At 47.5% G+C, this 26,718-nt stretch overlaps 1 protein-coding gene across 1 annotated transcript in view; it reads right to left on the bottom strand.

Moving 5' to 3' along the window:
- Nucleotides 1–26,718, bottom strand: part of LOC144770796 (phospholipase A2 inhibitor and Ly6/PLAUR domain-containing protein-like) — a 213,300-nt gene that overhangs the window by 100,222 nt on the left and 86,360 nt on the right. Inside the window, exon 2 of the mRNA XM_078655555.1 lies at nucleotides 5,284–5,403. Coding sequence (XP_078511681.1) covers nucleotides 5,284–5,403 — 120 coding nt within the window. The remainder of the gene's footprint in view (nucleotides 1–5,283; nucleotides 5,404–26,718) is intronic.

Genomic DNA, 26,718 nt, shown 5'->3' with positions numbered 1-26,718 from the left:
CGGACCCAACACCAGATGGCAGGAATATGAGGAGCATGTGATCTACAGCTCACGTGCCTCAAACATAAGTTTTATCCCTGCCTCCCGATATTGCTGGATGTCTCTGCTGCCTTTAACACAGTCAACCATCTCACCCTATCCAAATCCTGGAGTATAAAGTTGGATTCACTGCAACATTCTGTGTGGTTTTTCTCCTACCCTTCCAACACACATCAGTTCATTAATATGGGTACATCTAGGTCCTATTAGCTCCTAATCACCTGTGGTGTCCCCCAGGGTTTATATACTTACCCCTGTCATCTTCAACCTGTACAAGAAGCCCCTTGGGCACTTCTTACAGATAAGAGCATCAACAGTTATCATTGTTGTCAATGATACACAACTTTACTTAAATGTCTTTGCTGCTCCACACACCCAAAGCCTCACACGCTGTCTGCACCTAATACAGAACCTGGATTGTTAGTGTCTACCTGAAACACAACACAACCAAGTCGAATTTCTAATATTTGCCAACAACAACAAGCAATAAATAGTACAAACCTGGTTCAATCACAAAAACCTTGACAGCTTTGATGCCCAACTTTAAGTGAATGCCAAGTCACTTGGTTTCACCCTGGACACCAACTTCACACTCCGGGAGCTCAATGTCAAGAAAGAGATGACCTGCTATTACTGCTCTCAAGAAAGTGAAATGTGTCTTTTAGAAAGTGACTTCAAAACTAAGTGTCCCTTACAACTGGATAGTGGTAGCATCCTCCTCCATGGCTACTAGACTCTATAGTGAGAACCCGTTAAGGCATCCCATATGCAGCAGCACATCTCATGCAGGGCCTGAAAAAGTATTATCACATCATCCTCATGCTGATAGGTATCCATTGACTTAAAGATGTAACTCTTTAAAAAAACACTACATCAAAATGAAGTAATTGTAAACTTCTGCTTCAACCTACTTCTTATATCACTCTTTTACTATATCATTACCCTTGATCCTGTACAGTGGTCCACTGCTTTTTGGAAAGGTTAACACTATACAAATACCACATAAATGCATACATGCATACATGCATACATGCGTACATACATACATAAATTCATGCATGCTATTTTAGGCTGGAGGCTCCATGATCACATGATGGAATTTAAGGTTGTAGCGCTGGTATCACAAGTTCCAATTCAAAGTAGAGAGGACAATTACATAGGACCCTGCACCCTAGCCAAATGGGAGAGGTCAAAATGGCATAACCTGTGCAGTATAGCAGGAGACAACTCTGAATGACTGACTGGTGGACATCAGGTGATGACTGATGTGTGTGGTGCCCCAAATCCATACTGTATATCCCAAGTGAGTCCATTCGTCCTAATACAGCTTCTGCCTCCACAAATGGCTGTACAATATTCATGTAACCAGCTTCTTAAGTGGGGATAATGCTGAATGGACATGTGTTGAAATCCTAAAGGAGCAAATGTGGAAGGAATTCCTTTTGATGTGATGTGAACCACTTTGAATTGCTGGAAAACCATAATCATTGCTGGAAAATCATAATCATTTCTGAAAAACCATAATCACTAGCTTGGATAATCACACATACAAAGCAGACCATTGTAGTCTCTCCACACGAGAGCATGAGGATAGTGGAACTTCATCCTGCCCAGCAATCCCTCCAGTCTTTGGTTACCAGACAAGTGTCTAGTTGTTCTTAGTTGCCTATTGCAGCAGAATTGATTCTGAGCCTATTGCTTGAACGAAAGCAGCATCGAGGAGAGGAGGCGGGAGAGTCTGTGGGTCTCATGTAAAGTTAATAACTATATAGTGGGCAGGATCCCATATGGCCAAAACTAAGAGACTGTGGGTGGTGTGAGGACCACCACTCACTTGGAAAAATGTAGGGGACTGACCAATTAAAATCTAATCAGTGGAAAGTGTGGGCTTCTGTGATGACCCTGCTTGCCTGCCTCCCCAGTAGTTATCTGGCCTGTGTGACTTCCTCGTGCGAGGGGGAGAATAAACATTAGGTGTAGCTAATTTGTGTTCAGATAACAGGACTTTTATCTGAAATCCTGCGACAGGAGTCCATCTGCACCAGGTTAAGGCCATTCCACCTCTCTGTTAGACCATGCGCCTTGGAGACCCCTTTGGCCTTCCACCTTGGTCTGCCTTAGCTCCAGATTTTAAATCCAACACCTTCCCTGCTGTTGCACAGACTGGATTTGGAATAGTAAATTATACTATTCCAAAATCCAGCACCCCCCACAGCAAGTCGTTGTAATGACTTGGGTTGTAATGGTATGCAGCGTAACAATGCAGTTGTCGTAATGTGACCACGTTGTAATGGCTTTGTACACGCATGCATTGTAATGTGGCCTATTCTCTGTTAATCAATCAGGTAAGCGGTTGATGAACAAATGTTTTTAGATATCGCATGATGTGGGTAAGCTTCTGCAGTGTTTCTAAGCCTGTGCCCCAACAGTCTTTGTGACCAGGGCTAAGTACCAGAGAGAGTATGTATCTTCAGATGGCCCAGCCTTGCAGATCCTTCTTTAGCAACCTCCACACGAATAGTCACCATCCCACGGTGCTCGCGTGGGGGACACCGTATGGAGCCTCATCCAAGCTAAGTAGGACTCTAATACACAAGAAGGCGGGAGTCAGATCTGAAATGGGGGAGATCCTCACAATGTCCCCACGAAACCTAGGGAGAAAGTAGTAACTGTACCCAGGGAGCAATGTTTACCACATCACCTAGGGATGACAGGACCAGAACTAGATTTATTTGCAATGATAATGGGGCAATTAAGGATGTCAGCAAATGAATGTTCAAACATTGGTATGTGATGCAAGCGGACCAATTTTTGAAAGACGTTTTGGTCTCAAGTTATTTAAGACAAGCATGTGAGGGTAGTTGGTTGAGTTCCAGGAAGAATTTTTATTGCAGTAATAACTGTAACAGTTATAATTTACTTACGAGGTGGGAGAGAGCATGCCTAAATATATAGCATGTACCTCTGACTACTGTGCATAGGTGCTGAAAAGCCTGTGTGAATTACAGTATGTAGGTAGTAGCGTATTCTTCAGCACACCAGAGCGATAAGAAAGGTGGATGTGACGTGCCAGTCACCAGGCATTTTAGGAAATTACATAATCAAGATCCTGACTAAAGGTACATATCAAGATTGATAAAAACAAGTCTGCGTACCTTGAAATTCAAAGCACCACCCACTGGATGCATTGCTCCTCCCACTCACCTAGGGCACTCTCCACTTACCTAGGGTGCCTCCCACTCCTCCCACTCACCTAGGGCACTCTCCACGTACCTAGGGCTCATGCCACTCCTTCCACTCACCTAGGGCACTCTCCGCTTACCTAGGGTGCCTCCCACTCCTCCCACTCACCTAGGGCACTCTCCACTTACCTAGGGCTCATGCCACTCCTTCCACTCACCTAGGGCACTCTCCACTTACCTAAGGTGCCTCCCACTCCCACTCACCTAGGGCACTCTCCACTTACCTAGAGCTCCGCCCACTCACCTAGGGCAATTTCCACTTACCTAAGGTGCCTCCCACTCAGCTAGGGCACTTTCCACTTACCTAGGGTGCCTCCCACTCCTCCCACTCACCCATGGCACTCTCCACTTACCTAGGGCTCATGCCACTCCTTCCACTCACCTAGTGCACTCTCCACTTACCAAGGGTGCCTCCCACTCCTCCCGCTCACCACTTACCTAAGTTGGCTCTCACTCACCGTGGGCACTCTCCACTTACCTAGGGTGCCTCCCACTCATCCCACTCACCTAGGGCACTCTCCACTTACCTAGGGTGCATCCCACTCACCTAGGGCACTCTCCACTTACGTAGGACTCCTCCCACTCACCTAGGGCACTCTCCACTCATCTAGGGTGCCTCCCACTCCTCCCACTCACCTAGGGCACTCTCCACTTTCCTACGGCTCATGCCACTCCTTCCACTCACCTTGGGCACTCTTCACTTACCTAGGGTGCCTCCTACACACCTAGGGCACTCTCCACTTACCTAGTGCTCCGCCCGCTCACCTAGGGCAATTTCCACTTACCTAAGGTGCCTCCCACTCACCTAGGGCACTCTCCGCTTTCCTAGGACTCCTCCCACTTATCTAGGGCACTCACCACTTACCTAGGGTGCCTCTCACTCACCTAGGGAACTCTCCACTTACCTAGGGTGCCTCCCACTCCTCCCACTCAACTAGGGCACTCTCCACTTGCCTAGGGTGCCTCCCACTCACCTAGGGCCCTCTCCACTTACCTAGGACTCCTCCCACTCACCTAGGGCACTCTCCACTTACCCAGGGTTCCTCCCAATCCTCCCACTCACCTAGGGCACTCTCCACTTACCTAGGGCTGATGCCACTCCTTCCACTCACCTATGGCACTCTCCACTTACCTAGGACTCCTTCCACCACCTAGGGCACTCTCCACTTACCTAGGACTCCTCCCACTCACCTAGGGCAATCTCCAGTGACCTAAGGCGCCACCCACTCTCCTATGTCACTCTCCACTTACCTAGGACTCCTCCCACTCACCTAGGGCACTCTCCCCTTACCTAGGACTCCTCCCACTCACCTAGGGCAATCTCCACTTACCTGTGGCGCCTCCCACTCACCTAGGGCACTCTGTACTTGCCTACGGCTCCTCCCACTCACCTCGGACACGCTCCACTTACCTAGGACTCCTCCCACTCACCTAGGATAATCTCCACTTACCTAGGGCTCCTCCTACTCACCTAGGGCACTTTCCACTTACCTAGGACTCCTCCCACTCACCTTGGGCACCCTCCACTTACCTAGGACTCCTCCCACTCACCTAGGGCACTCTCCAGTTACCTAGGACACCTTCCACTCCTCCACTCACGTAGGGAACTCTCCACATACCTAGGGCACCTCCCACTCCTCCCACTCACTTAGGGAACTCTCCACTTACCTAGGGCTCCTCCCACTCACCTAGGGCACCCTCCACTTACCCAGGACTCCTCCCACTCACCTAGGGCACTCTCCACTTACCTAGGGCACCTCCCACTCCTCCACTCACTTAGGGAACTCTCCACTTACCTAGGGCTCATGCCACTCCTTCCAATCACCTAGGGTACTCTCCACTTACCTAGGGCAACTCCCATTCCTCCACTCACTTAGGGAACTCTCCACTTACCTAGGGCTCATGCCACTCCTTCCACTCACCTGGGGTACTCTCCACTTACCTAGGGCACCTCCCACTCATTTAGGGAACTCTCCACTTACATAGGACTCCTCCCACTCACCTAGAGCACTCTCTGTCAGCGTGGCAATGCAGGAGTTCTCCATGGAATTGCAGACTTCTACGGTCCCTCTGCAGCTGTGAGGGGTAAAGCTGGTGCAGACTTCACACACCAGACAACTTCCTGTAGAGAAAAAACATGAAATGGGATTATTTTATTGTGGTTCTAGAGTGTTAAATGAAAGCAAGATGTAACAAGTGTGACAGTGGTGATGTTCATGAAAAACAGGAAATTGGGGCCAAGGTCTGTTGTGGTCAGTTCATGTATTTACTCGGGAGCTGCAAACTGGTGAATGTGACTAGAGAATAATACATGGTTAATCGACGGAGGTCAAACAGGCAAGAGTGGCAGCACCCTATGAGCATCGCCGACAGGGAGAGACAAGGCACCAGAGACACTGCAAGACACAGCACCCCATGAGCACTGGGGACAGTGAGAGACACAGCATCCCATGAGGATCGGCGACTGGGAGAGACAAGGCACCCCATGAGCACCGGAGACACTGCAAGACACAGCATATCATGAGCACTGGAGACAGTGAGAGACACAGCATCCCATGAGGCCTGGAGACAGTGAGAGACACAGCATCCCATGAGGATCGGCGACTGGGAGAGACAAGGCACCCCATGAGCACCGGAGACACTGCAAGACACAGCATCTCATGAGCACTTGAGACAGTGAGAGACACAGCATCCCATGAGGCCTGGAGACAGTGAGAGACACAGCATCCCATGAGGATCGGCGACTGGGAGAGACAAGGCACCCCATGAGCACCGGAGACACTGCAAGACACAGCATATCATGAGCACTGGAGACAGTGAGAGACACAGCATCCCATGAGGCCTGGAGACAGTGAGAGACACAGCATCCCATGAGGCCTGGAGACAGTGAGAGACACAGAATGACAGCATCTTATGAGCACTGGAGACAGTGAGAGACACAGAATGACAGCATCTTATGAGCACTGGAGACAGTGAGAGACACAGCATCCCATTAGCACTGGGGACAGTGAGACAGAGAATCACATGGGCACTGGAGACAGTGAGAGACACAGAATGACCTTTTGGGGATAGAGCGTATTTTTTGTCACATTAAAACAAAATAGTCGCCCTCCTCACTTTTTCCTTTTAGTCAGGTCGAGACCTCTTCAGAATAAAAATAATGATAGAGGATTCTCCTACCTGTTTTAATTCACACACCACATCTACATCCCCCTAGGCCCCTCACACCCACGGCACCTCTTCGGCAAGGAACAAAAGGTCACTGACAAAGAGCCCCTTCATGTGTGCCCGTCGAGCATTGCAGCGCCGGCTCGACGAGGAGCAGACCCATATGAAGAAGCATGCCACCTAGCTTGCTGGGTGTGTGAGGGTCCTAGTTTCGAAAAGAGGTATTCCCCACCTCCTACTTTCCTTGAGTACACACCAGGTTGCGAATTGCCACCAAGGAACTCCGTACCTTCCTTGTTCTCTAGCTTTATTAAGTACATTGGACCTTTATCAAGACCTACGGTCCCTCCCTTTCTTGACTAGACACAGAATGACACAGCATCTAATGAGCACTGGTGACGATGAGAGACAAAGCATCCCATGAGCACTGGAGAGAATGAGAGACACAGGATCACGTGAGCACTGGAGACAATGAGAGACCCAGAATGACACAGCATCTCATGAGCACTGGAGACAATGAGAGACCCAGAATGACACAGCATCTCATGAGCACTGGTGACGATGAGAGACAAAGCATCCCATGAGCACTGGAGAGAATGAGAGACACAGGATCACGTGAGCACTGGAGAGAATGAGAGACACAGGATCACGTGAGCACTGGAGACAATGAGAGACCCAGAATGACACAGCATCTCATGAGCACTGGAGAGAATGAGAGACACAGCATCTCATGAGCACTGGAGACCTTGAGACACACAGTGTCACATGAGCACTGAAGACAGTGAGACACACTCAAAAAGAACAGTTGATGGACAGAATGCAGAACAATGTCATACATTCACCCCAGGACAGAAATCTGATCCTAAATCCATCGTTTTTTGCTCACCATGCCATTCCAGTTTGGACCCAGCCATATGCACATCACAATTGACCCTGCGCCCAATGGGAACAGTCCAGCCTGAACTGCCAAGCCAGGTCCTCTCTGGACTGGAATCAAGCATCCTAAAACCGGTTTCGGGCTTTCAGCCCTCCTCAGCCAGGATAGCTTGACTCCAGTGGCATGGAGAGCACGGGACTCACGTCTGAGCATACCCGTCCCACTCGGGTGACAAATGCAAAAAGAACAACTGATGGACAGAATGCAGAGCAATGTCATACTTTCACCCCAGTACAGACATCTGGGCCTAAATCCATACTTTTTTGCTCACCCTGCCATTCCAGTTTGGACCCAGCCATATGCAAATCAGTCTTGACCCTGTGCCCCATGGGAACAGTCCAGCCTGAACTGCCAGGCCAGGTCCTCCCTGGACTGGACACAAGCATCATAGGACCGTTTTCGGGCTTTCAGCCCTCATCAGCCAGGATAGCTTGACTCCAGTGGCAAGGAGAGCAGGGACTTATGTCTGAGCATTCCCGTCCCACTCGGGACAGTGAGACACACAGTATCCCATGAGCACGGGAGACAGTGAGACACAGAATCACAGGAGCACTGGAGACAAAAAGAGACACATAAACCCACGAGCACCGGAGACAGTGAGAGACACAGCATCCCATGACCACTGGAGACAGTGAGACATAAGATCACATGAACACTGGAGGCAGTGAGAGACAGCATACGATTAACACTGGAGGCAGTGAGAGACAGCAGTGAGAGACACAGCATCCCATGAACACTGGAGGCAGTGAGAGACACATCATCCCATGAACACTGGAGGCAGTGAGAGACACAACATCCCATGAACACTGGAGGCAGTGAGAGATACAGCATCCCATGAACACTGGAGACAGTGAGAGAGAGAGCATCTCATGAACACTGGAGGCAGTGCGAGACAGAGCATCCCATGAACACTGGAGGCAGTGAGAGACACAGAATCGCATGAACACTGGAGGCAGTGAGAGACACAGCATCGCATGAACACTGGAGGCAGTGAGAGACACAGCATCGCATGAACACTGGAGGCAGTGAGAGACACAGCATCCCATGAACACTGGAGGCAGTGAGAGACACAGCATCGCATGAACACAGGAGGCAGTGAGAGACACAGAATCGCATGAACACTGGAGGCAGTGAGAGACACAGCATCGCATGAACACTGGAGGCAGTGAGAGACACAGCATCGCATGAACACTGGAGGCAGTGAGAGACACAGCATCCCATGAACACTGGAGGCAGTGAGAGACACAGCATCGCATGAACACAGGAGGCAGTGAGAGACACAGCATCGCATGAACACAGGAGGCAGTGAGAGACACAGCATCCCATGAACACTGGAGACAGTGAGAGAGAGAGCATCACATGAAAACTGGAGGCAGTGAGAGACACAGCATCTCATGAACACTGGAGGCAGTGCGAGACAGAGCATCCCATGAACACTGGAGGCAGTGAGAGACACAGCATCGCATGAACACTGGAGGCAGTGAGAGACACAGCATCCCATGAACATTGGAGGCAGTGAGAGACACACAGCAGCCCATGAGCACTGGAGGCAGTGAGAGACACAGCATCGCATGAACACTGGAGGCAGTGAGAGACACAGCATCCCATGAACACTGGAGGCAGTGAGAGACACAGCATCGCATGAACACTGAAGGCAGTGAGAGACACAGCATCGCATGAACACTGGAGGCAGTGAGAGACACAGCATCGCATGAACACTGGAGGCAGTGAGAGACAGAGCATCCCATGAACACTGGAGACAGTGAGAGAGAGAGCATCACATGAAAACTGGAGGCAGTGAGAGACACAGCATCTCATGAACACTGGAGGCAGTGAGAGACACAGCATCTCATGAACACTGGAGGCAGTGCGAGACAGAGCATCCCATGAACACTGGAGGCAGTGAGAGACACAGCATCTCATGAACACTGGAGGCAGTGCGAGACAGAGCATCCCATGAACACTGGAGGCAGTGAGAGACACAGCATCGCATGAACACTGGAGGCAGTGAGAGACACAGCATCGCATGAACACTGGAGGCAGTGAGAGACACAGCATCCCATGAACACTGGAGACAGTGAGAGGCAGAGCATCCTATGGCAACACAGATAGGGAGAGACACAGCATCGCATGCGTCATCTCTGGAATCAACGTGATTCCATAGGTGGAAATTGAATGACGCGGAGCTGTGTGTGGTCCTCGTTGAGGTTGGGCCCTTATTCTTGTGAATAAAGGCACTTTCTGCAGTTACTTCGCCTCAGTAATCCATTATTGGACTTGTACAGTTGGCTAATCCTATTAGACTTTACACTTCACGTTTGAAGTCGTCTGTGTGAGCCCTGTCCTTTTATCCTGGGCTTTGCTCTGTCACTTTAAACGCTATTTTTCTGGAGGCACCCCGCCCTTGAGAAGACAGGACCTGGCCGCGAGCTTCAGGTTTGTGGTAACCCCCACCTGGGTGCTCTGTGCGTGACGTGACGCCATGTGTTCCTAAGGTGTGTTTCTCTGACTGCACCTGCAGAAGAGGGAGGGGCTCTCCCCCCCTGAACTTATGACTCCCTCAGTGAATGAAGAGGTGCTGTGTGGGCTCAGAGGAGCCGACATTGTGCACGTCAGGGATAATACACCTCTGCAAGTCCATAGTTATTTTGTATTTACAAAAAAAGGTCTGTATAGCTCCGACACGTCACCTTGCGTACTTCAAAGCGCTGACAAAAAAACAAAACAGAACAGAAATCTATGAAGGAGTTCAGAGAAGTGCCGCATGAGGAAGTGTGCCGACATATGACGTTTCCCTGCCAGACCCCTGGTGAAAGGTAGTTCTGGGTTGTAGGTGTGAGGTACCGGTTCAGTGCAGTCCAATGGACTGGCCGCCAGCTCCCACCAGTGACCTACTTCTAGGAACAGTACCGGGTTGATTCTAACCAATACTTTCTACTGGCCTGATGGAGTCATTTGTGCACAAAGGAGGCCCAGTTCCAAATTATCCAGTCATGCTCCTGCCCGTGTGGTGTGGGTAACTCTCAGGGCTGTGCAGAGCACATTCCCGTGTCTGCCCCTCTGCTGACAGCATCACCCGAGCTTTATATTTAACAGAAAGACTGTCTTTTATAGGGCAGAGGACTGCTTCTCTTATATCTACAGTGTATAGACATAGTGGAAATACTCATACTACTAGTGTTAGGCAATATCGTCTATCTTCGCCTTTGGGAATCAAGCCCAGCTGGTCAATGCTGACAAGAACCGCCTGCCTTTTTTGGATCACGGATGCCACTGTGAGCTTATTGAATTGCTAACTACAAGTTTTTCAAAGTACGGCTCATATTTACCAAAACTTTGTATCGGATTTGTGTTATTTTTCTTAACGCAAACCCGGCGTAAAGTTTACTGGTGGCATTTACAGTTCAATGCACATCAACTTTGTGTTGGATTGTAACCCAAAGTAACGCAGTGCAATGTCTTGCATTACTTTGCATCAAGGGGGGGGTTCCAAGGGTAGTGCATGGGCATAAATACCTATGCGACTGACTTAACTCCAGGTTATAACGGAGAAATATGTCAAGGTTCGTGGAGGGCGAGTTTATGGCGCCTTTATCGACTTCTCCACAGCTTTTGACAAAGTGGATAGAACTTTGCTGTGGGGAAAGTTATTCGATTCAGGGATGCCATCCACTCTTCTTAGATTAGTTTGTGCCTTGCATTCAGATACCTGGTGCAGAGTGTTGTTGGGAGGGGACAGAGGACTGTCTAGCATTATCCCAACAGCTAATGGGTTAAAGCAAGGCTGCCTATTGGCTCCTTTGCTGTTCTCCCTTTATATAGCCGATCTACCCCAGGTTCTTTCTGCTAGTACAGGCATAGTTCCGAAACTAGGGGGCTCCCCAATCATATGTCTTATGTATGCAGATGACATTTTGATTTTTGACCTTACTCCTAAAGGGTTGAACAATCGCCTGAATGCATTATACAATTATGCAGGAAAACATCATTTGTTGATAAACAAATCGCCTGAATGCGTTATACAATTATGCAGGAAAACATCATTTGTTGATAAATATTGTAAAAAGTAAAGTGATGTGTTTCACGGGTAGGAAGAATTCTAAATATGCGAACTTTCATTGGACTGTGGGGGGCCAAAAGTTGGAAGTAGTGCAAGCTTATACTTTTCTTGGCCAAATTGTTACGAGCAACCTAAGTGAAAAAGCTCACATAGCTAATAACACCCGGAAAGCTATTGTCCAGGGAAAGAGTTTGGCTTCTCTATATAAGGCTACAGGTAGAAGACATTTCTCGATACTGCTGGAAGTGTTTCGAGCAAAAATTCCTGCCTCTCTACTGTACGGTATGGAGTTAATTGATATAAAATGCTGGAATTTCTTGAACTCCTCTGAAGGAAAAATCCTTCGTAGCCTTTTATCTGTCAATACTGCTAGTTCTACAGCTGCTCTTAGACAGGAATTCGGACTACGTAGTAGCTGGGTTCAAGGTTTAGCGGGGAGTGTGCGCTGGGTCTTTAGCCTGGCAAAGGGTGAGCCTGGCACATTAAGACATTTTATAAAAATGGAGCTACTGGGAAATTTTAATGATTACTCTTTAATTCTAATTTTTTTTAGATATGCTGTGAGCCAATTACATCTAGATGAAGCCACTTTGTTTTTGTTATCTGCATATCAGCTGAAAACCCTCCTGAAGTCCACATCTTGGGAATTAGGGTTTAGACTGGATAGAGAGAATCGTATTCTAAAGAAAGGCTCCACTCCAGTAATTAATTCCTGTCTGGCGGGGATTGCGCAACCCTATGTCTTTTGGAACATTCCTCATGGAGTTAGGCGTCTATTGTTTCTACTAAGGCAAGACTTACTTCCTTTGAAATCTCTCTTATCCAGATGGTATGGTTCATCAGCCTTATGTGATCTCTGCAATATGACAAATCAGGATTTGTTCCATGTCATCTTTGTTTGACCAGCTCTAATGTCGCAAAGGCGAAAGTGGCTAAGACCCATATGTCTCCAATTGAATATTCTGTCTGCTGCTGCTTTTATTGCGGCCATGAACAACCCCCCTAATGAAATGTTTTGTTTTAAATTGTATAATTTTTTTTAATGTTTTCTGTCTTTGTATTAGGTGGGTGTTTCGGCGTCCAGTTCACTCTGTATTTTATCCCTTATTCTATGCATTGTAATATTACTTTTTCAATATTTTAAGGAATGTAATGATATGTTTTATATGTGGACCTCAAAAGAGTTCCGTAAACATAAATAAATAAACTTGAAACTTGAAACCTATGCGATTGTTGTTGACGCAAATCTCTATCCAAGAAGAACTGTAGCCAGAGATTTGGGTCAAAATTTTGCACCTCCCTGGGGTAGACATAATGAGGAGAAAAGTTTTTATTTTCCTTCCTTTTCCCACATATACAAAGAGGGAAATACCTTAAAGTATCGTTTTTGAAAAGGAAGGCATACCTTCCTGTAAAAAAAAACATACTTAGCACACAACAGACACCCTTGGACATAAGGCATAAGGGTGTATGTGTTGGCACAAAACAACCAAAAGTGTGCCAGCACAGAGCGAGAGCAGGACAACGCCAAATCTTAGTAGATATGACCCTTTTTTGCTCTTTCCTGCTGACGCAACACAGCTCAACATCTGTACTTGCTGTGCTTTTGTACATTTGGCCCTTGGACTTTCAGGGAGGAGTGAGGTCGAACAGTCTATGGGTTACTGTCACATGGCGGTGTACAGTAGAATGTAAAACACAGCTGTCACATTTAAAACATACAATATTATTAAAGGCAGCCTAAGAGTGGCATCTGGCTTGCATAAGCTGGACACAGATGTGTGATCTTGGCAGATGTCCTTGCAGCACGTGAGCAGCAGCTTGGCTGCTCGGAGTAATCCGAGTTCTTAGCAGTCAGCACACCGAGCAGTCTGCCTCTTTCTCTTTGGAGCTCAGCAGAAGCTGACCCTTTCCTCAGCCCTGGAGTATGTTCCTACTCCTTCAAGGAAGACAGCCAACCTACCTGCATCTGGACCTGTCCTTTCCATTTTACTGGTGCTCAGAGCAGGTCATAGATGAACCCGAATACTTGCTCACAACACAAGACCTTCTTGCATTGAAACACAGGCACAGTTTCGCGTCAGCCAACCAGCAGCTTAAATGCAAAGTTGCTCCCCAACCTTTTGAAGGGAACTAATCAGCTGCTCTCCCTGTTGATGTTGTTCAGATCCATGGAAGCAGCTTTGCAAAAGGTAACCAGTCACTTTGGTTTCCTTAGTGATCTAAAACAACTCATAATACCCGCTAGATATGTGTATCATGCACAGCCAGACATCAGCCAATCAGGGGCGGTTGCCGTGCTTTTCCTTTCTGAGCATCACTCGACATAGGATGGGCCAAGTGGATGTTCAGAACGACCACCTCCTTGGAGTCGGCCACAGTGCCTTCTCCCAAGCCTCAGGTGGACTCGCTGGGAGTTGCTTCCTGCTCCTTTGAAAGGAGGTTAACTCCGAACCAGCCCAGATGCACACCAATGAAGCAGAAAGATGACAGAGCATGGAACAGGGGTCTGGTGGCAGACTGGAGTAATGCGTCAACTGTATGGGGCCTGTGTTAGCCGTTCATCCTTCTGAGGTTGATAAAATGAGCACCATTGAGTTTGGTAACAATAAACATCTGCTATTCAGTGCCAAGAGACCCTTTTGTTTGAGCATGCCCTTCGCAAAGACACGTTGTTTTAGGGTGGGGACAGCACCCTATGTGCGTAACACTATAATGAACCCTATAAACCTAGGACTACATGCATTGAAGGAATGCCTCATTTATCCACGCACATCGAATGATATTAAAAAGTGCCATTTAAACTCTACACAAGACATGGAGGACAGCCTAAATGATGAAAGGAGGAGCTGAAACTGTAACCCTAAGCATTCCCATGACCCTAATGCTTAGGAGGAAGGAATCAGGAGGGAGAGGTGACTCTTTCATTACCCGTAAATGTAGTTGAGAATGTGAACCTAGATGGAGGTAAGGGCTCTTTTAGCCAATTAATCCTAAAAGTGTTATTCAGCCTTAAGGGTCTTATTGTAGTCAACCAAGATCGTCACCTTTAGTAATGTGTTTTTAGATTTTTAGCACCTGGAAACAGATATTGGTAGGATAATGAGATCCATTTTGCTGACCCTCAACATATTACGGAGGTGTACCTTGTGTAATTAATCCCATTATGTTGTCGATAAAATGTTATGTTTTCTACTCACAGTTTAGGATACATGGAGTAATGGTGCCACCCTGTCCCTGCTGTAAGTATTTTAGGCAATCCAGAAGAGTTGGCATAACCAGTGGCTCTTTCATTCTGAGGTGGATGCAAGCTGTAGTCAGCACTTGAAGAAAACCCTGTTGAACATGTGCTCTACCTGCAGGGCTACCAAGAATTGTTGCACCTTTTTTTTTAACCTATTTTTGCTGGGTGTAGAAGTCTGTGCACTTACCCATACTAACCAGTGGTAAAGTACTTGTGCTTTCCCTGTTAAACATGTGATATGTGACATACATCTGATAGGAACATGCAACTTGATTGTAAGTCCCAATAATTGAATTGTAGCGCCTGTCTCCAGGGCCTGCAAATTAAAGGCTACTAGTAGGCTGCTGCACTCATTGTGCCACCTACTACGGTGGGCCTGTAGACCATGTATTGAGGGCCGCCACTGCAGCCTGGATGTGCAGTTTAAAACTGCTATTCGAACTGCCAAAATAAGCCTTTTGTCATGCCTAAAACTTCTCTTTAAATTCTTATAAGTCACTCATAAGGTATGCTTTACAAGCCCATATTGCAGAGTACTTGGAATACAACAAAACATTTATATTAAATTCTCACCTGTTCTGGCAGTAAAAAAACTCCCAAGTTATATTTCAGTGTCGCAAGGTCGGTTATCCCATAGGCTAGCACTAGTGTACACTGTTAACTTTAATAATGGCTAAATTCGGTTTGGAAACAGATAGAAAAACGATTTAAGGACTCATTTGCATTGTAAATTAAAATCTAACTAAATGGTGAAATCAGATTTTTTATTACTATTTTGGAGAGTACACTTTTAGACGGTTATCAAAATCCAGACTAAAACCAAAAGGCTTTCCTGCCGGTGTCCAGCTGTCACTTGACCCCTGAATGCTCCCCTGTGGTGAGATGTTATTGCTCCCAGGCAGTGAACAAAGGGTCTCCTTCCTTAACACATAGGCCTGGGGGCTATGCCCAGCCGCTTCAAAGCCTACCTTGACACTGGTAGATGAAGCACACACCAGGGCCTACTTCCCCTTTTTCTCTCTAGTCAGGCTGACACCAAACCAGTGGAAGTAGAAGAAATGAACAGAACTTGTTTAGTAGTGGCCAGAGGCTTTCCCTCCAGCCACTGACAGGCACTTGGCTTACAAGTGGACCTCCCAGACCTTTCCTCAGAATACTCCTGGACCTGTGAAGAATCATCATAAAAAGGACTGCCCTGATGTCTGCATTACCTGAAAGATGACTGGGCCTGCTTGCCTTTAACCCAGGATTCCCAGAAGTGACTCCAATAGTCAGTAGACTGACCTACTGTTTGAGCTACACTGACACAACAAGCTTCCAGAGGCCTATCTGCCTGCAATAGCCCAGCTGACCAAATGGACTTGCCCTAGACCATGTTGCTAGCATCTCTTAAAGTGCATCCTATTCCCCAAGTGGTAACCCCCCAGGATCTGGACACTTGGCTGGGGTAAGAGTGTACTCCTACTGTCCCCATACTGAAAGAATTGGGACTTAGAAATATTTTGCTAACTTCCTCCTGGAAGAAGCATCGCAAACCTGAACAGCCATTGAAGCACCATCAGATCAGATCGTCAACAAGGTCTTACCAGGCACAGACTTTAGACTTTCACAACTCTGAGCTTTCCCGCATCTGCTGACAACTGCATAGGTGCCCTGCAGTTCAGCAACCCGCTGTCATTGATCCCACTTCTGATTGAACTAGAAGCTTGTCCAGTTGATGATTTATTGACAAACACTTGCTTGACCAGTCGATGATTTATTGACTAACACTTTTTCTCCATAAATGTTCCCCAAGTCATAAGGTAAGCTTCCATCAGGAGAAACCAAGTCCTTGTATCTGACACACACTCCTTGGTGGTAAGCCTTAAGTTTTGACTTTGACCCAGTAAAGCAGGATCAGATATCTACGGTTGTCAATTTGTGCTGTTGGGCACTATTTTGGATTCAAAATTTAAAATTTCATATCTCTGGGTCCAATTATTCGATTTTTATTGTTTTGTTGTTATTTTATGTATTAAAATATTCTCTATTTTTTGAATTTTCTTTGATATTTTTCTTCTGTTGCATTTTGACTTTATTACTGTTTGACTACTGGATAACTAATTTATACATTGCCTCTACATAATCTTGACTGATTTGTGCCAAGCTTTCAGAGGGTTTAGTGACTAGTGATTTACTCTAACAAGGATTGTGATTATTATTTGAGGTGGGTTCTCACCCCCTCAACCAATACTCCAGTTTCTTACAAACCCTATAAAATAAATATTAGTTAAGTATTGATTTTTCATAAAATGTTTTCTTCTGATAGCTGAACCCAAGGCTAAGTGTGCTTATCTGGCAAGATGAGCTCATACAAAGAGCGTCCAGTTTACACTCATACAATGAGGCTTCTTCAGCCTCCTTCAATTTACAGACAGTGGTTGGCCTCGTCTTTCGGTTTTCAGAGATCGTTGACTCTAAGTCAGAGGTCTTCAAACTGTGGGGCGCGACCCTCAGGGGGTCCTGGAGTCCTAGAAAGGGGGTCGCAGATTCCCCAGCTTCACTTGTCCCTGTAAAAAGACAGCTGTCTGCCGTCAATGTGTGTTTTGAGTGCAAAGAGTTAACTACTTGGCTGGGAAGTTCTTTCTTTTAATTTTACCTGCATTTACACGGCCCTTTGTGCCCCTAAAGAGGTGTTGAAGGGACAGTTATGTAAAAAAAAAAGAAAAGAAAACTGCATTACACATGGTCTGGTATTATTAAAACCTACATTTTGAAAGCACCATTTTATTGTAAAACTATTCACACGTTTTGCAGCATTGTATCTTACCCAGTGTGTAATGCAAGTATAAAAATGTACTTGCATATTCACAGTGCTTTCTGTCACAGGCTGTGACTTTGTAGCAATAAAAATACACATCACTATTCTCCACTGCACCAGTCAAGATTTAATTCTGTGGGTCTGTGTTTACACGCAGACCTCTGCAGTGCATTAACTAATAGATGTTTCATAATGTAGTACAGTGCATTTCCCACTGAGCAATAACTTATTTTATTTATTTTTCATTTACACTGACCATTATTTTATATATAGATACCTGAAGGTGAAATACCTAAAAAACGTAAGAATATTTTAGGCTTATTTATGAGAGGCTTGCATCGCCAGAGCATCACTTTTTTTGATGCTCATGTGGCGCAACCATCTCAATCATACCTATGAGGCAGTGCAAAGTCACCCTGCATGGCTTTGCATTGCCTCATATGGAGTAATCAGTAAGACATAGCAGCGCAAGTCACTGCGTTGCTTTACTCTGCGTCAAGGAGGTATTTCATGGGCTTTGCGTGGGGTTCCCAGGCAAAGCCCATGGATTTTGATGCTGCCCCATATTTACAAAATCATGTAAACCTGGGGCAGCTCCAAAAACTGACGCCTCTCCAGTGGAGGCGTAAAGAGGAGAAATGTTCTGATTTCTCCTCGTTTTTACCTCTTTCCATGTGTGCTGCATTCTGCAGCTCTCATAGAAATAGGAAAACGTCCTTCAGGATTGTTTTGGTGAAGGAAGGTGCCTCTTCCCTTACAAAAACTATTCTGCCTACGTTAGTGCTAGGCAGCAATTTGTGAAGGTAAAAAAAACTGGAATGCACCGTATTTCATAATTACAGTTTATTCCTGCCCTTTCACATTGGCATTGGGCAGCGCCGCAAGAAGACTTGCAGCGCTGTCCTTTGCCAATTCCTCATAAATAAGGCCCTTTGTTTTTAGCTACACCCCTACGCTCAATGACCTTTGGTTTGGATATGCTCATATAATGTTATAAGTATACTCCCATTCTATCCTATGGGACAGATAGCCTTATCATAGTGAAAAATGAAACACACTGTAATTCACTACCAGAACATGTCACACACACCAGTACCTGTCTTACCTATATATACATACACAGCACCCAGCCCACAGAGGTACCTTGGGCCTACCTTAGGGTGACTTACATCTAAGAAAAGGGAAGATTAGGGCTTGGCAAGTGGGTGCACTTGCCAGGTCGACATGGCAGTTACAAACTTAATAACCCTTTTAAGGGCTGCTTTGGTGAGTGGCACAATCAGTACTGCAGGACCACCAGCACCATTTGATTTACAGGTTCTGGCACCCTCAGTGCACTGTACTAGGGACTTACCAGTAAGTCAAGCATACCAATCATGGAAACACCAATCCATAATACAATTTATAATAGGAGCACTTGAGTTTTATAACTGAACAGCAATGAGAAAGTGCACAGAGACACTGAAACAGCAAAAACAAAGCCAAAACTAGGTCAGAAAGGAAAAATCAGGAGAAACATGCCAAAAGATGGCAGGTACACCAGGGGCATTTATAGTTATCGATATATGTTGATGACGAGAAGAACCATTTTCTAGAAAATTTTGTCCGAAGGGGGTCCTTACGTCTAAAAAGGTTTGACAAGGGGGTCTCGACATCAAAAAGTTTGAAGACCACTGCTCTAAGTAGATATTTTGATTTTTCATTCTGCAGCCAACAATTGAATCACAAAGTTGATTCGCACATGGAGGTGGAAATCAAAGGTGCCAAAATTCTATATTTAGGGATCCACATTTTTACGTAAAGGCCTTTGGGTATTCCCAAGTAAGTATACTGGGTGGAGGAGGATGTCAGGAAAATGCAATGCAAATTAGTCCTTAGAAATAGACGTGGCAGGAAACATCTGTGAAATTCATATTCAGCAGACGTTTATGCCTCAAAAAGTTGCATGTTGGCTTATCTCATGTTTGTGAAAATTTTCATCCTCAAGCTACTTTGTACAATGCCCACAAACTTTGCAATTGGTGAAGTTGGAAAGCTTTGCAGACGGAATGTAAACTTCACACAGCTCGAGCTATGGATTCAGAGAAGTACTGTCTCTGTGGATGGACCCATACTTCTCCGACCCATTACTTAACAAAATAAATCATGCAATTAAAGTCTAGGCATAAAAATACCTTTCTCCCTAGATTGTATTTTTTCACCTTTTTTTAATCTGTTTACATCACCTCAAAAATGTCCCTTCTAGGCTGATTGTCAGTTAACTCCTTGACTATAAATGGATCAGGATCACACAATGGCCGTCTTTAGCAGACTGCCCCACTCCTGTTTTGCCAGTCTGAACTTCTGCCATTTCAAACTTTTAACTTATACTATAGAACTCGTCCAATTTGGCTTTCACTTGTGAGGTCAAGGGCCATATCATGAAAACAGGTGCTGAAAGTAGGAGTGCTGAGGTGCTGCAGCACCCCCAAAATAACCACGCTGGAGCTCAGAAGGTGAATGATGAATGAGGATGCCTTTACATTTTGTTTTTATCTTGTTACATTTGTTGTGTGATCAAAGTCAAAGACAAACGTCAAGCTCTGCGTTCTGACAAATTGCTGCTTATTCTTTAACTTGTAGCTCAATCAATCGGAATTTATAAAGCACAGCTAGTCAGTTGATAAGGTATCCAGGTGCTTGGAGGCCCCGGAGGCTTATTGAAACAGCCTGGTATTGACTGCCATAGGAATTCTGGAAGTGAGGTGATTGTCCATAGGTGTGTGGGGAGGCTGTTTTCAGGTCTTTGCTGTGATGTGGGAGAAGGAGCGTCCTCCGCTTTTGCTTCGGTAGAGCGGGAGTATGGGCAAGTGAAAGTGATGTGGAGCATAGTCTTCTCGATGGTTGGTGGAAGTTCAGTTGATGGTTAATGTTGGCGGGTCCTTGGTTGTGTAGAGCCTTGTGTGCCTGGAACAGCAACTTGAATTGGCATCTCTTCTGTACGGGGGCCAGTGGAGTTTGCTGAGGTGGGATGTGATGTGGGTTCATTGGGGAAAGCTGAGGATCAGTCGCTGCTGCGTTCTGTATGGTCTGAATTCTCAGTAAAAGGTGTGTGGTGGTTCCTATGTAGAGGGCATTGCCGTACTACAGTCGGCTGGTGATGAGGGCTTGTGTCACAGTGTGTCTCGTGTGTAGGGGTAGCCACTTGAAGATCTTATGTAGCATGCACAGAGTAAGGAAGCAGGCGGAAGAGATGGCGCTGATCTGTGATTTCATGGTGAGCTTGTTGTCAATGATAATTCTGAGGTTTCTTGCGTGGTTGGAGGGAGTGGGTGTGGGTCCTAGGTCTAATGGCTGCAAGGAGTTGTTACATGTGCTACTGCTGTTACCATAGATCAGTACTTCTGTCTTGTCTGTGTTCAGCTACAGGCAGTTGTTCTTCGTCCTGTCAGCAGCGCTCTTGTCATGCATCTTTGGAAGTTGGTACTGATGGTGGTGGGGTCGCCGGTGAGTTAGAGGATGACTTGGGTGTCGTCTGAGTAGGAAAATATGTTGAGACTGTGGTAACTGACGACGTTGGCCAGTGGGGCCAAATATGTATTAAAGAGCATGTGGCTGAGGGATGAGCCCTGGGGGACACTGCAGGTGATCTCCTTGAGTTCAGAGGTGAAAGGTGGGAGGTGGATACTCTGGGTTCTACTGTGAGGAAGGAGGTAATCAATCCGAGTGCACCCCCTTGGATGGGGATGTGGTGTAGTGTTTCAATTAGTGTGTTGAGAGATACGGTGTCATAGGCTGCTGAGAGGTCAAGGTGGATCAAAGGTGCTGTTTCTCCTCTGTCAAGGACAGTTTGGAAGTTGTTTGTGCCTGTGATCATGGTGGTTTAAGTGCAGTGATTGCTGCAGACCCCGGAATGGGAGGCGTTGGGAAGCTTGTTTTGCTCCAGGTGTGTCATTATTTGATTGCTGATGATCTTTTCCAGTACCTTTTCTGGGAATGGGAGCAGGGAGATTGACCAATAGTTTTTGAGTTCATTGGGGTCGGCTGAGAATTCTCTTTGAGTAGTGGTCTGACTTCAGCGTATTTCCAGGTGTTGGAAAATGTTGCAGTGGTGATAGAGGTGTTAATTATGGTGGTGAGGTCCTGGCAGACCCTTTGGTTTCCGAGGTTGAAGATGTTGTGTGGGCATGGGTTTGTGGGAGCTCCTGAGTGGATAAACTTCATGGTGGATTTGGTGTCCTGGGTGGAGAGGATGTTATAAGTGGTAAGTGTGTAGCTCCTGTAAATTACGGTGGTGGCATATTTGTCGAGGAAATCCGTAGGTGTGGGTTGGGGCTCAAAGTTTCTGTAGATGGTTGCTGTCTTGTCGTGGGAGAATTGGGCGAGGTTGTCGCACAGCTCCTGTGATGGTGTATTGATGTTTTCATTAGCAGCCAGGTTGCAAAATTCCTTAACAATGTTGAAAAGTTTGTTGGTGTTGTTGGAACTGACATCAATGAATATGGCAGTCTTCTTTGTTGCCCGCAGCAGGCGGTGGTAGAGGTTGAGGGAAGTCTTGAAGGCTGCCCTGCTGGAGGTGTCCTTGATGGTACACTATCTTGTCTCCAACTGTTTGATGTCTTCTTTTACTATTCTGAGTTTTTGGACGTACCAGCTGAACTTTGTGCAGGATATTTTCTGAATTTTGGTCTTGATGGCGACAATGCTGTCTGTGCAATTGGTAATCCAGGTGTTGAAGTTTTTCACTCCCTGTTCAAGGTTGTTGGTAGTAGCAGGTTTGGAGGTGTTGAGGGCATTCGCCCAGATGGTCTCTTGAGATTTTGTTCCACCTCCGATGGGTGGGCATTGGTCACATTGGGGAAGGTTGTCCGGGGACTCAAGATGCTGAAGTGGACGATGGAGTGATCAGTCCATGTGAGTTCTGTGACATGGCTGTATTTGGTGCGGTTGCTGGAAGTGAAAATTGGGTATAGTAAGTGTACTGCAGTGTAGTGGGGTTGTGGGTGATCTGAGTCAATCCAATGCTGCTCATACTATTGAGGGTGTGTGTGGTATTTTTGTTAATGGGGTCGTCGATGTGGACATTTAGGTCACCGAGGAAGATGTAATCCTTGGATTCAAAGGCTAGAAGCACAATACAGTATGCAATGGTGTTGCAGAAGCTTGAGATTGGGCCTGGGGGTTAGTATGTGAGGGTGCCTCTAATGGTTGTCTTGTCATCTGTGTAGAGCTTGAAGTTGAGGTGCTCCATTGAGGTGGTGGTATTCTCAGTGGTGGTGGTACACTGTATGGTCTCTGGTGACCATCCTGACTCGCTCAGAGTCTGTCGCTCCCCAAGCTCCCTGGCCTTTGGGTATCGTAGCGCTGTACTGCTGTGTCTGCTATTTGTGCATTGCTCGCATTGACTGGAAGTCATCTGTGCCTCTTTAGCTTCGCAGCGCGCCTCTGCTCTGTTTACTGTTTGTGCATTAATCAAAGTCATCTGTGCCTCTTTGCATCGCAGCGCTCCACTGCTCTGTGTAGTCTTTGTGCATTGCTCGCATCGTCTCGCATATCATTTGTGCCTCCTCTGTATCGTTTGCGATATTGCTCGCATTGCCTGATAAATATACATTGCGCCGGACTGTGGCCCCAATCTCGTCCTGTTTTCACTTTCGTATTTACAGCCATTTTGTTGTTGCGCCTCGTAGCCCGTCCCTCCACCCCGCTCCCGCCTCCCAGCTGCCCCTCCCTCCCACTGATAGTTGAGCTGTGTGCCATCCGGGGAAGCGCTGTGACCATCCTGACTCGCTCAGAGGCGGTCGCTCCCCAAGTTCCCTGGCCTTTGGGTATCGTAGCGCTGTACTGCTGTGTCTGCTATTTGTGCATTGCTCGCATTGACTGGAAGTCATCTGTGCCTCTTTAGCTTCGCAGCACTCCTCTGCTCTGTTTACTGTTTGTGCATTAATCAAAGTCATCTGTGCCTCTTTGCATCGCAGCGCTCCACTGCTATGTGTAGTCTTTGTGCATTGCTTGCATCGTCTCGCATATCATTTGTGCCTCCTCTGTATCGTTTGCGATATTGCTCGCATTGCCTGATAAATATACATTGCGCCGGACTGTGGCCCCAATCTCGTCCTGTTTTCACTTTCGTATTTACAGCCATTTTGTTGTTGCGCCTCGTAGCCCGTCCCTCCACCCCGCTCCCGCCTCCCAGCTGCCCCTCCCTCACCCCTCCCCCCTCCACTATCCACATATGACAGATGCTTTTGCGCGCAGCGTTCACGCGCAGCGGACGCGCCCTATGCGCGCCGAAGGTGCGCCAAAGGTAAGCCCGTCTACGCACGTCCGTGCCTGGACCGCGCCCAGCGCCAGACCCCCTGGTCCCCGCAATATCCACTCCACCCGCATAACATACGCCGCCGCATCCCTCTCTGCACTTAACCCCGGCCGACCTCCAAACTGCTACCAAGCCACCCCAGGACACACCCATGGACCCTTCACCTGCCACTCCTGCAAGTTCGACTGCATCAGGACCCGCACCAAATCCACAAACTACAAACAGAGCTCCGACACCAACCACCTGAAATACATCCTGCTCAACACCCGCTCGGTCCACAGACACGCCATTGAACTCTGGAACCTACTCGACACTACATCGCCGGACGTCGCCTTCCTTACAGAAACCTGGATGAATGCATCATCAGCTCCCGACATCGCCATAGCCATCCTGGACGGCTACAAGATCATCCGAAAGGACCGCACCAACCAAACAGGAGGTGGCATCGCCATCGTCCATAAGAACACCATCCGCATCACGACCAGTTCCGACGATAACCTCGCTGCCGCCGAACACCTTCACTTCCAGATACACACCGACCCCAAGACCACACTCAGAGGCACCCTCATCTACAGACCACCAGGGCCCGCACACAATTCAGCCAAGACATCACTGACTTCATCAGCCCACACGCCCTCCCCTCCGAGGACTACATTCTACTGGGAGACCTCAACTTCCATCTGGAAAAGAAAAACGACAGCAACACCACCACCCTTCTGGACAACATGGCCAACCTCGGACTCGAACAACTTGTCAACACCCCCACCCACTATGCCGGACACACGCTCGACCCAATCTTCACCTCCAGCAAGCACATTTCCTTCAATCACACCACAGCTCTCCACTGGACGGACCACAGCTGCATTCACTTCAACTACAAAAAGACCACGACCCACAAGCCCCCACAACCTATTCCCCGAAGAAACTGGAACAAAATTACCACCAACTAGCTCTTCACATCGCTTCACCAAAACCCTCCTGCCAAATCCTCGGACCCAAACCAAGCAGCCACCAACCTCACACAATGGATCACCCACAGCGCTGACAAACTAGCACCCTTGAAAAACGATCAAATCAAGCAAGGTAGCAAAAAATCCCCCTGGTTCAACGATGACCTTAAGAAATCCAAGAAGCTCTGTCGTACCCTCGAGAAAGCCTGGAGAAAAAACCCAACCACCGACAACCTGGCCACCTTCAAGAACGCCACCCGCAAACACCACCAACTGATCCGATCCACCAAAAAATCAGCATTCAAGGATCGCCTTGACAACAACGCCCAAAACAGCAAGGAACTATTTAACATCGTCAAAGAATTTACCAACCCCACCGCCGGCACCAACGACATCACTCCCTCACAGACCTCTGCGACTCCCTAGCCTCATTCTTCCACAACAAAATCGCCGACATACATAACAGCTTTGGAATCCAGTCCGAAGACCAGTCCACTCCACCCACCTCCGAACCAAAACCATCCTCTAACAACCTTTGCGCCTGGAACCCAATCACCACTGAAGACACCATCCGACTGATGAACTCCATCCACTCGAGATCACCAACCGACCCATATCCCCACCACATTTTCAACAAAGCAGATTCCATTATCGCACCGCATCTCCATGACGTCTTCAACTGCTCCCTCAACTCCGCTACCTTCCCGGAAAGCTGGAAACATGCCGAACTCAGCACCCTTCTGAAGAAACCCATAGCAGAACCCACTGAACTTAAGAACTACCGCCCCATCTCGCTCCTCCCATTCCCTGCCAAAGTCATTGAGAAAGCCGTCAACAGTCAGCTCGCCGCCTTCCTCGAATCCAAAAAATCCTTCGACCCCTCACAATCCGGCTTCCGAGCCAAACACAGCACCGAAACCGCCCTCATCGCAGCAACAGACGACATTCGAACTCTACTGGACAACGGAGAAACAGCTGACCTCATCCTACTTGACCTCTCCGCAGCCTTCGACACAGTCTGTAATAGCACCCTCATACAACGCCTCAGCAACGTCGGAATCCAAGGAAAAGCATTGGACTGGATCACCTCATTCCTCGCCGGTAAAACCCAGAGAGTCCGCCTCCCCCCTTTTAGATCAGAGGCCACCGAAGTCTTCTGCGGCGTCCCGCAAGGATCATCACTCAGTCCCACCCTCTTCAACGTATACATGAGCCCCCTCGCATCCATCGCACGCCAACACAACCTCAACATCATCTCCTACGCAGACGACACCCAGCTGATCCTCTCCCTCACCAAAGACCCAAACTCCGACAAAACCAACTTACACGAAGGAATGAAAGAAGTAGCCGAGTGGATGAAGAACAGCCGTTTAAAACTGAACTCGGACAAAACGGAAGTCCTCATCTTAGGTTCATCCCCCGCTGCCTGGGACGACTCATGATGGCCACCAGCCCTGGGAACCGCACCCATACCTACGGACCACGCACGTAACCTGGGCTTCATCCTGGACTCCTCCCTCTCGATGACCAGACAAGTCAACGCCGTCTCATCATCATGCTTCAACATCCTACGCATGCTCAAAAAAATCTTCCGCTGGATCCCCACCGAAACAAGAAAGACGGTCACCCACGCACTGGTCAAACCCCAACTGGATTACGGAAACACCCTTTACGCCGGAACCACAGCCAAACTACAGAAAAAACTCCAACGCAACCAAAACGCCTCAGCCAGACTCATACTTGACATCCCCCGTCAAGCTCACATTTCCGGTCACCTGAAAGACCTCCACTGGCTCCCCGTCAACAAGAGAATAACGTTCTGTCTCCTCACCCACGCACACAAAGCCCTCTACGACCTAGGACCCGAATGCCTCAACACGCGACTGTTCTTTCACACCCCCACCCGCCAACTACGATCGTCCAATCAAGCCCTCGCCGCAATCCCGCGCATCCATAGATCCACCATGGGGGGAAGATCCT

This window comes from Lissotriton helveticus, chromosome 7 (assembly GCF_964261635.1).
Source record: "Lissotriton helveticus chromosome 7, aLisHel1.1, whole genome shotgun sequence".
NCBI classification, from domain to species: domain Eukaryota; kingdom Metazoa; phylum Chordata; class Amphibia; order Caudata; family Salamandridae; genus Lissotriton; species Lissotriton helveticus.
The sequence above is the reverse complement of the archived record's forward strand: the minus strand, read 5'-3'. Positions and strand labels throughout refer to the sequence as shown.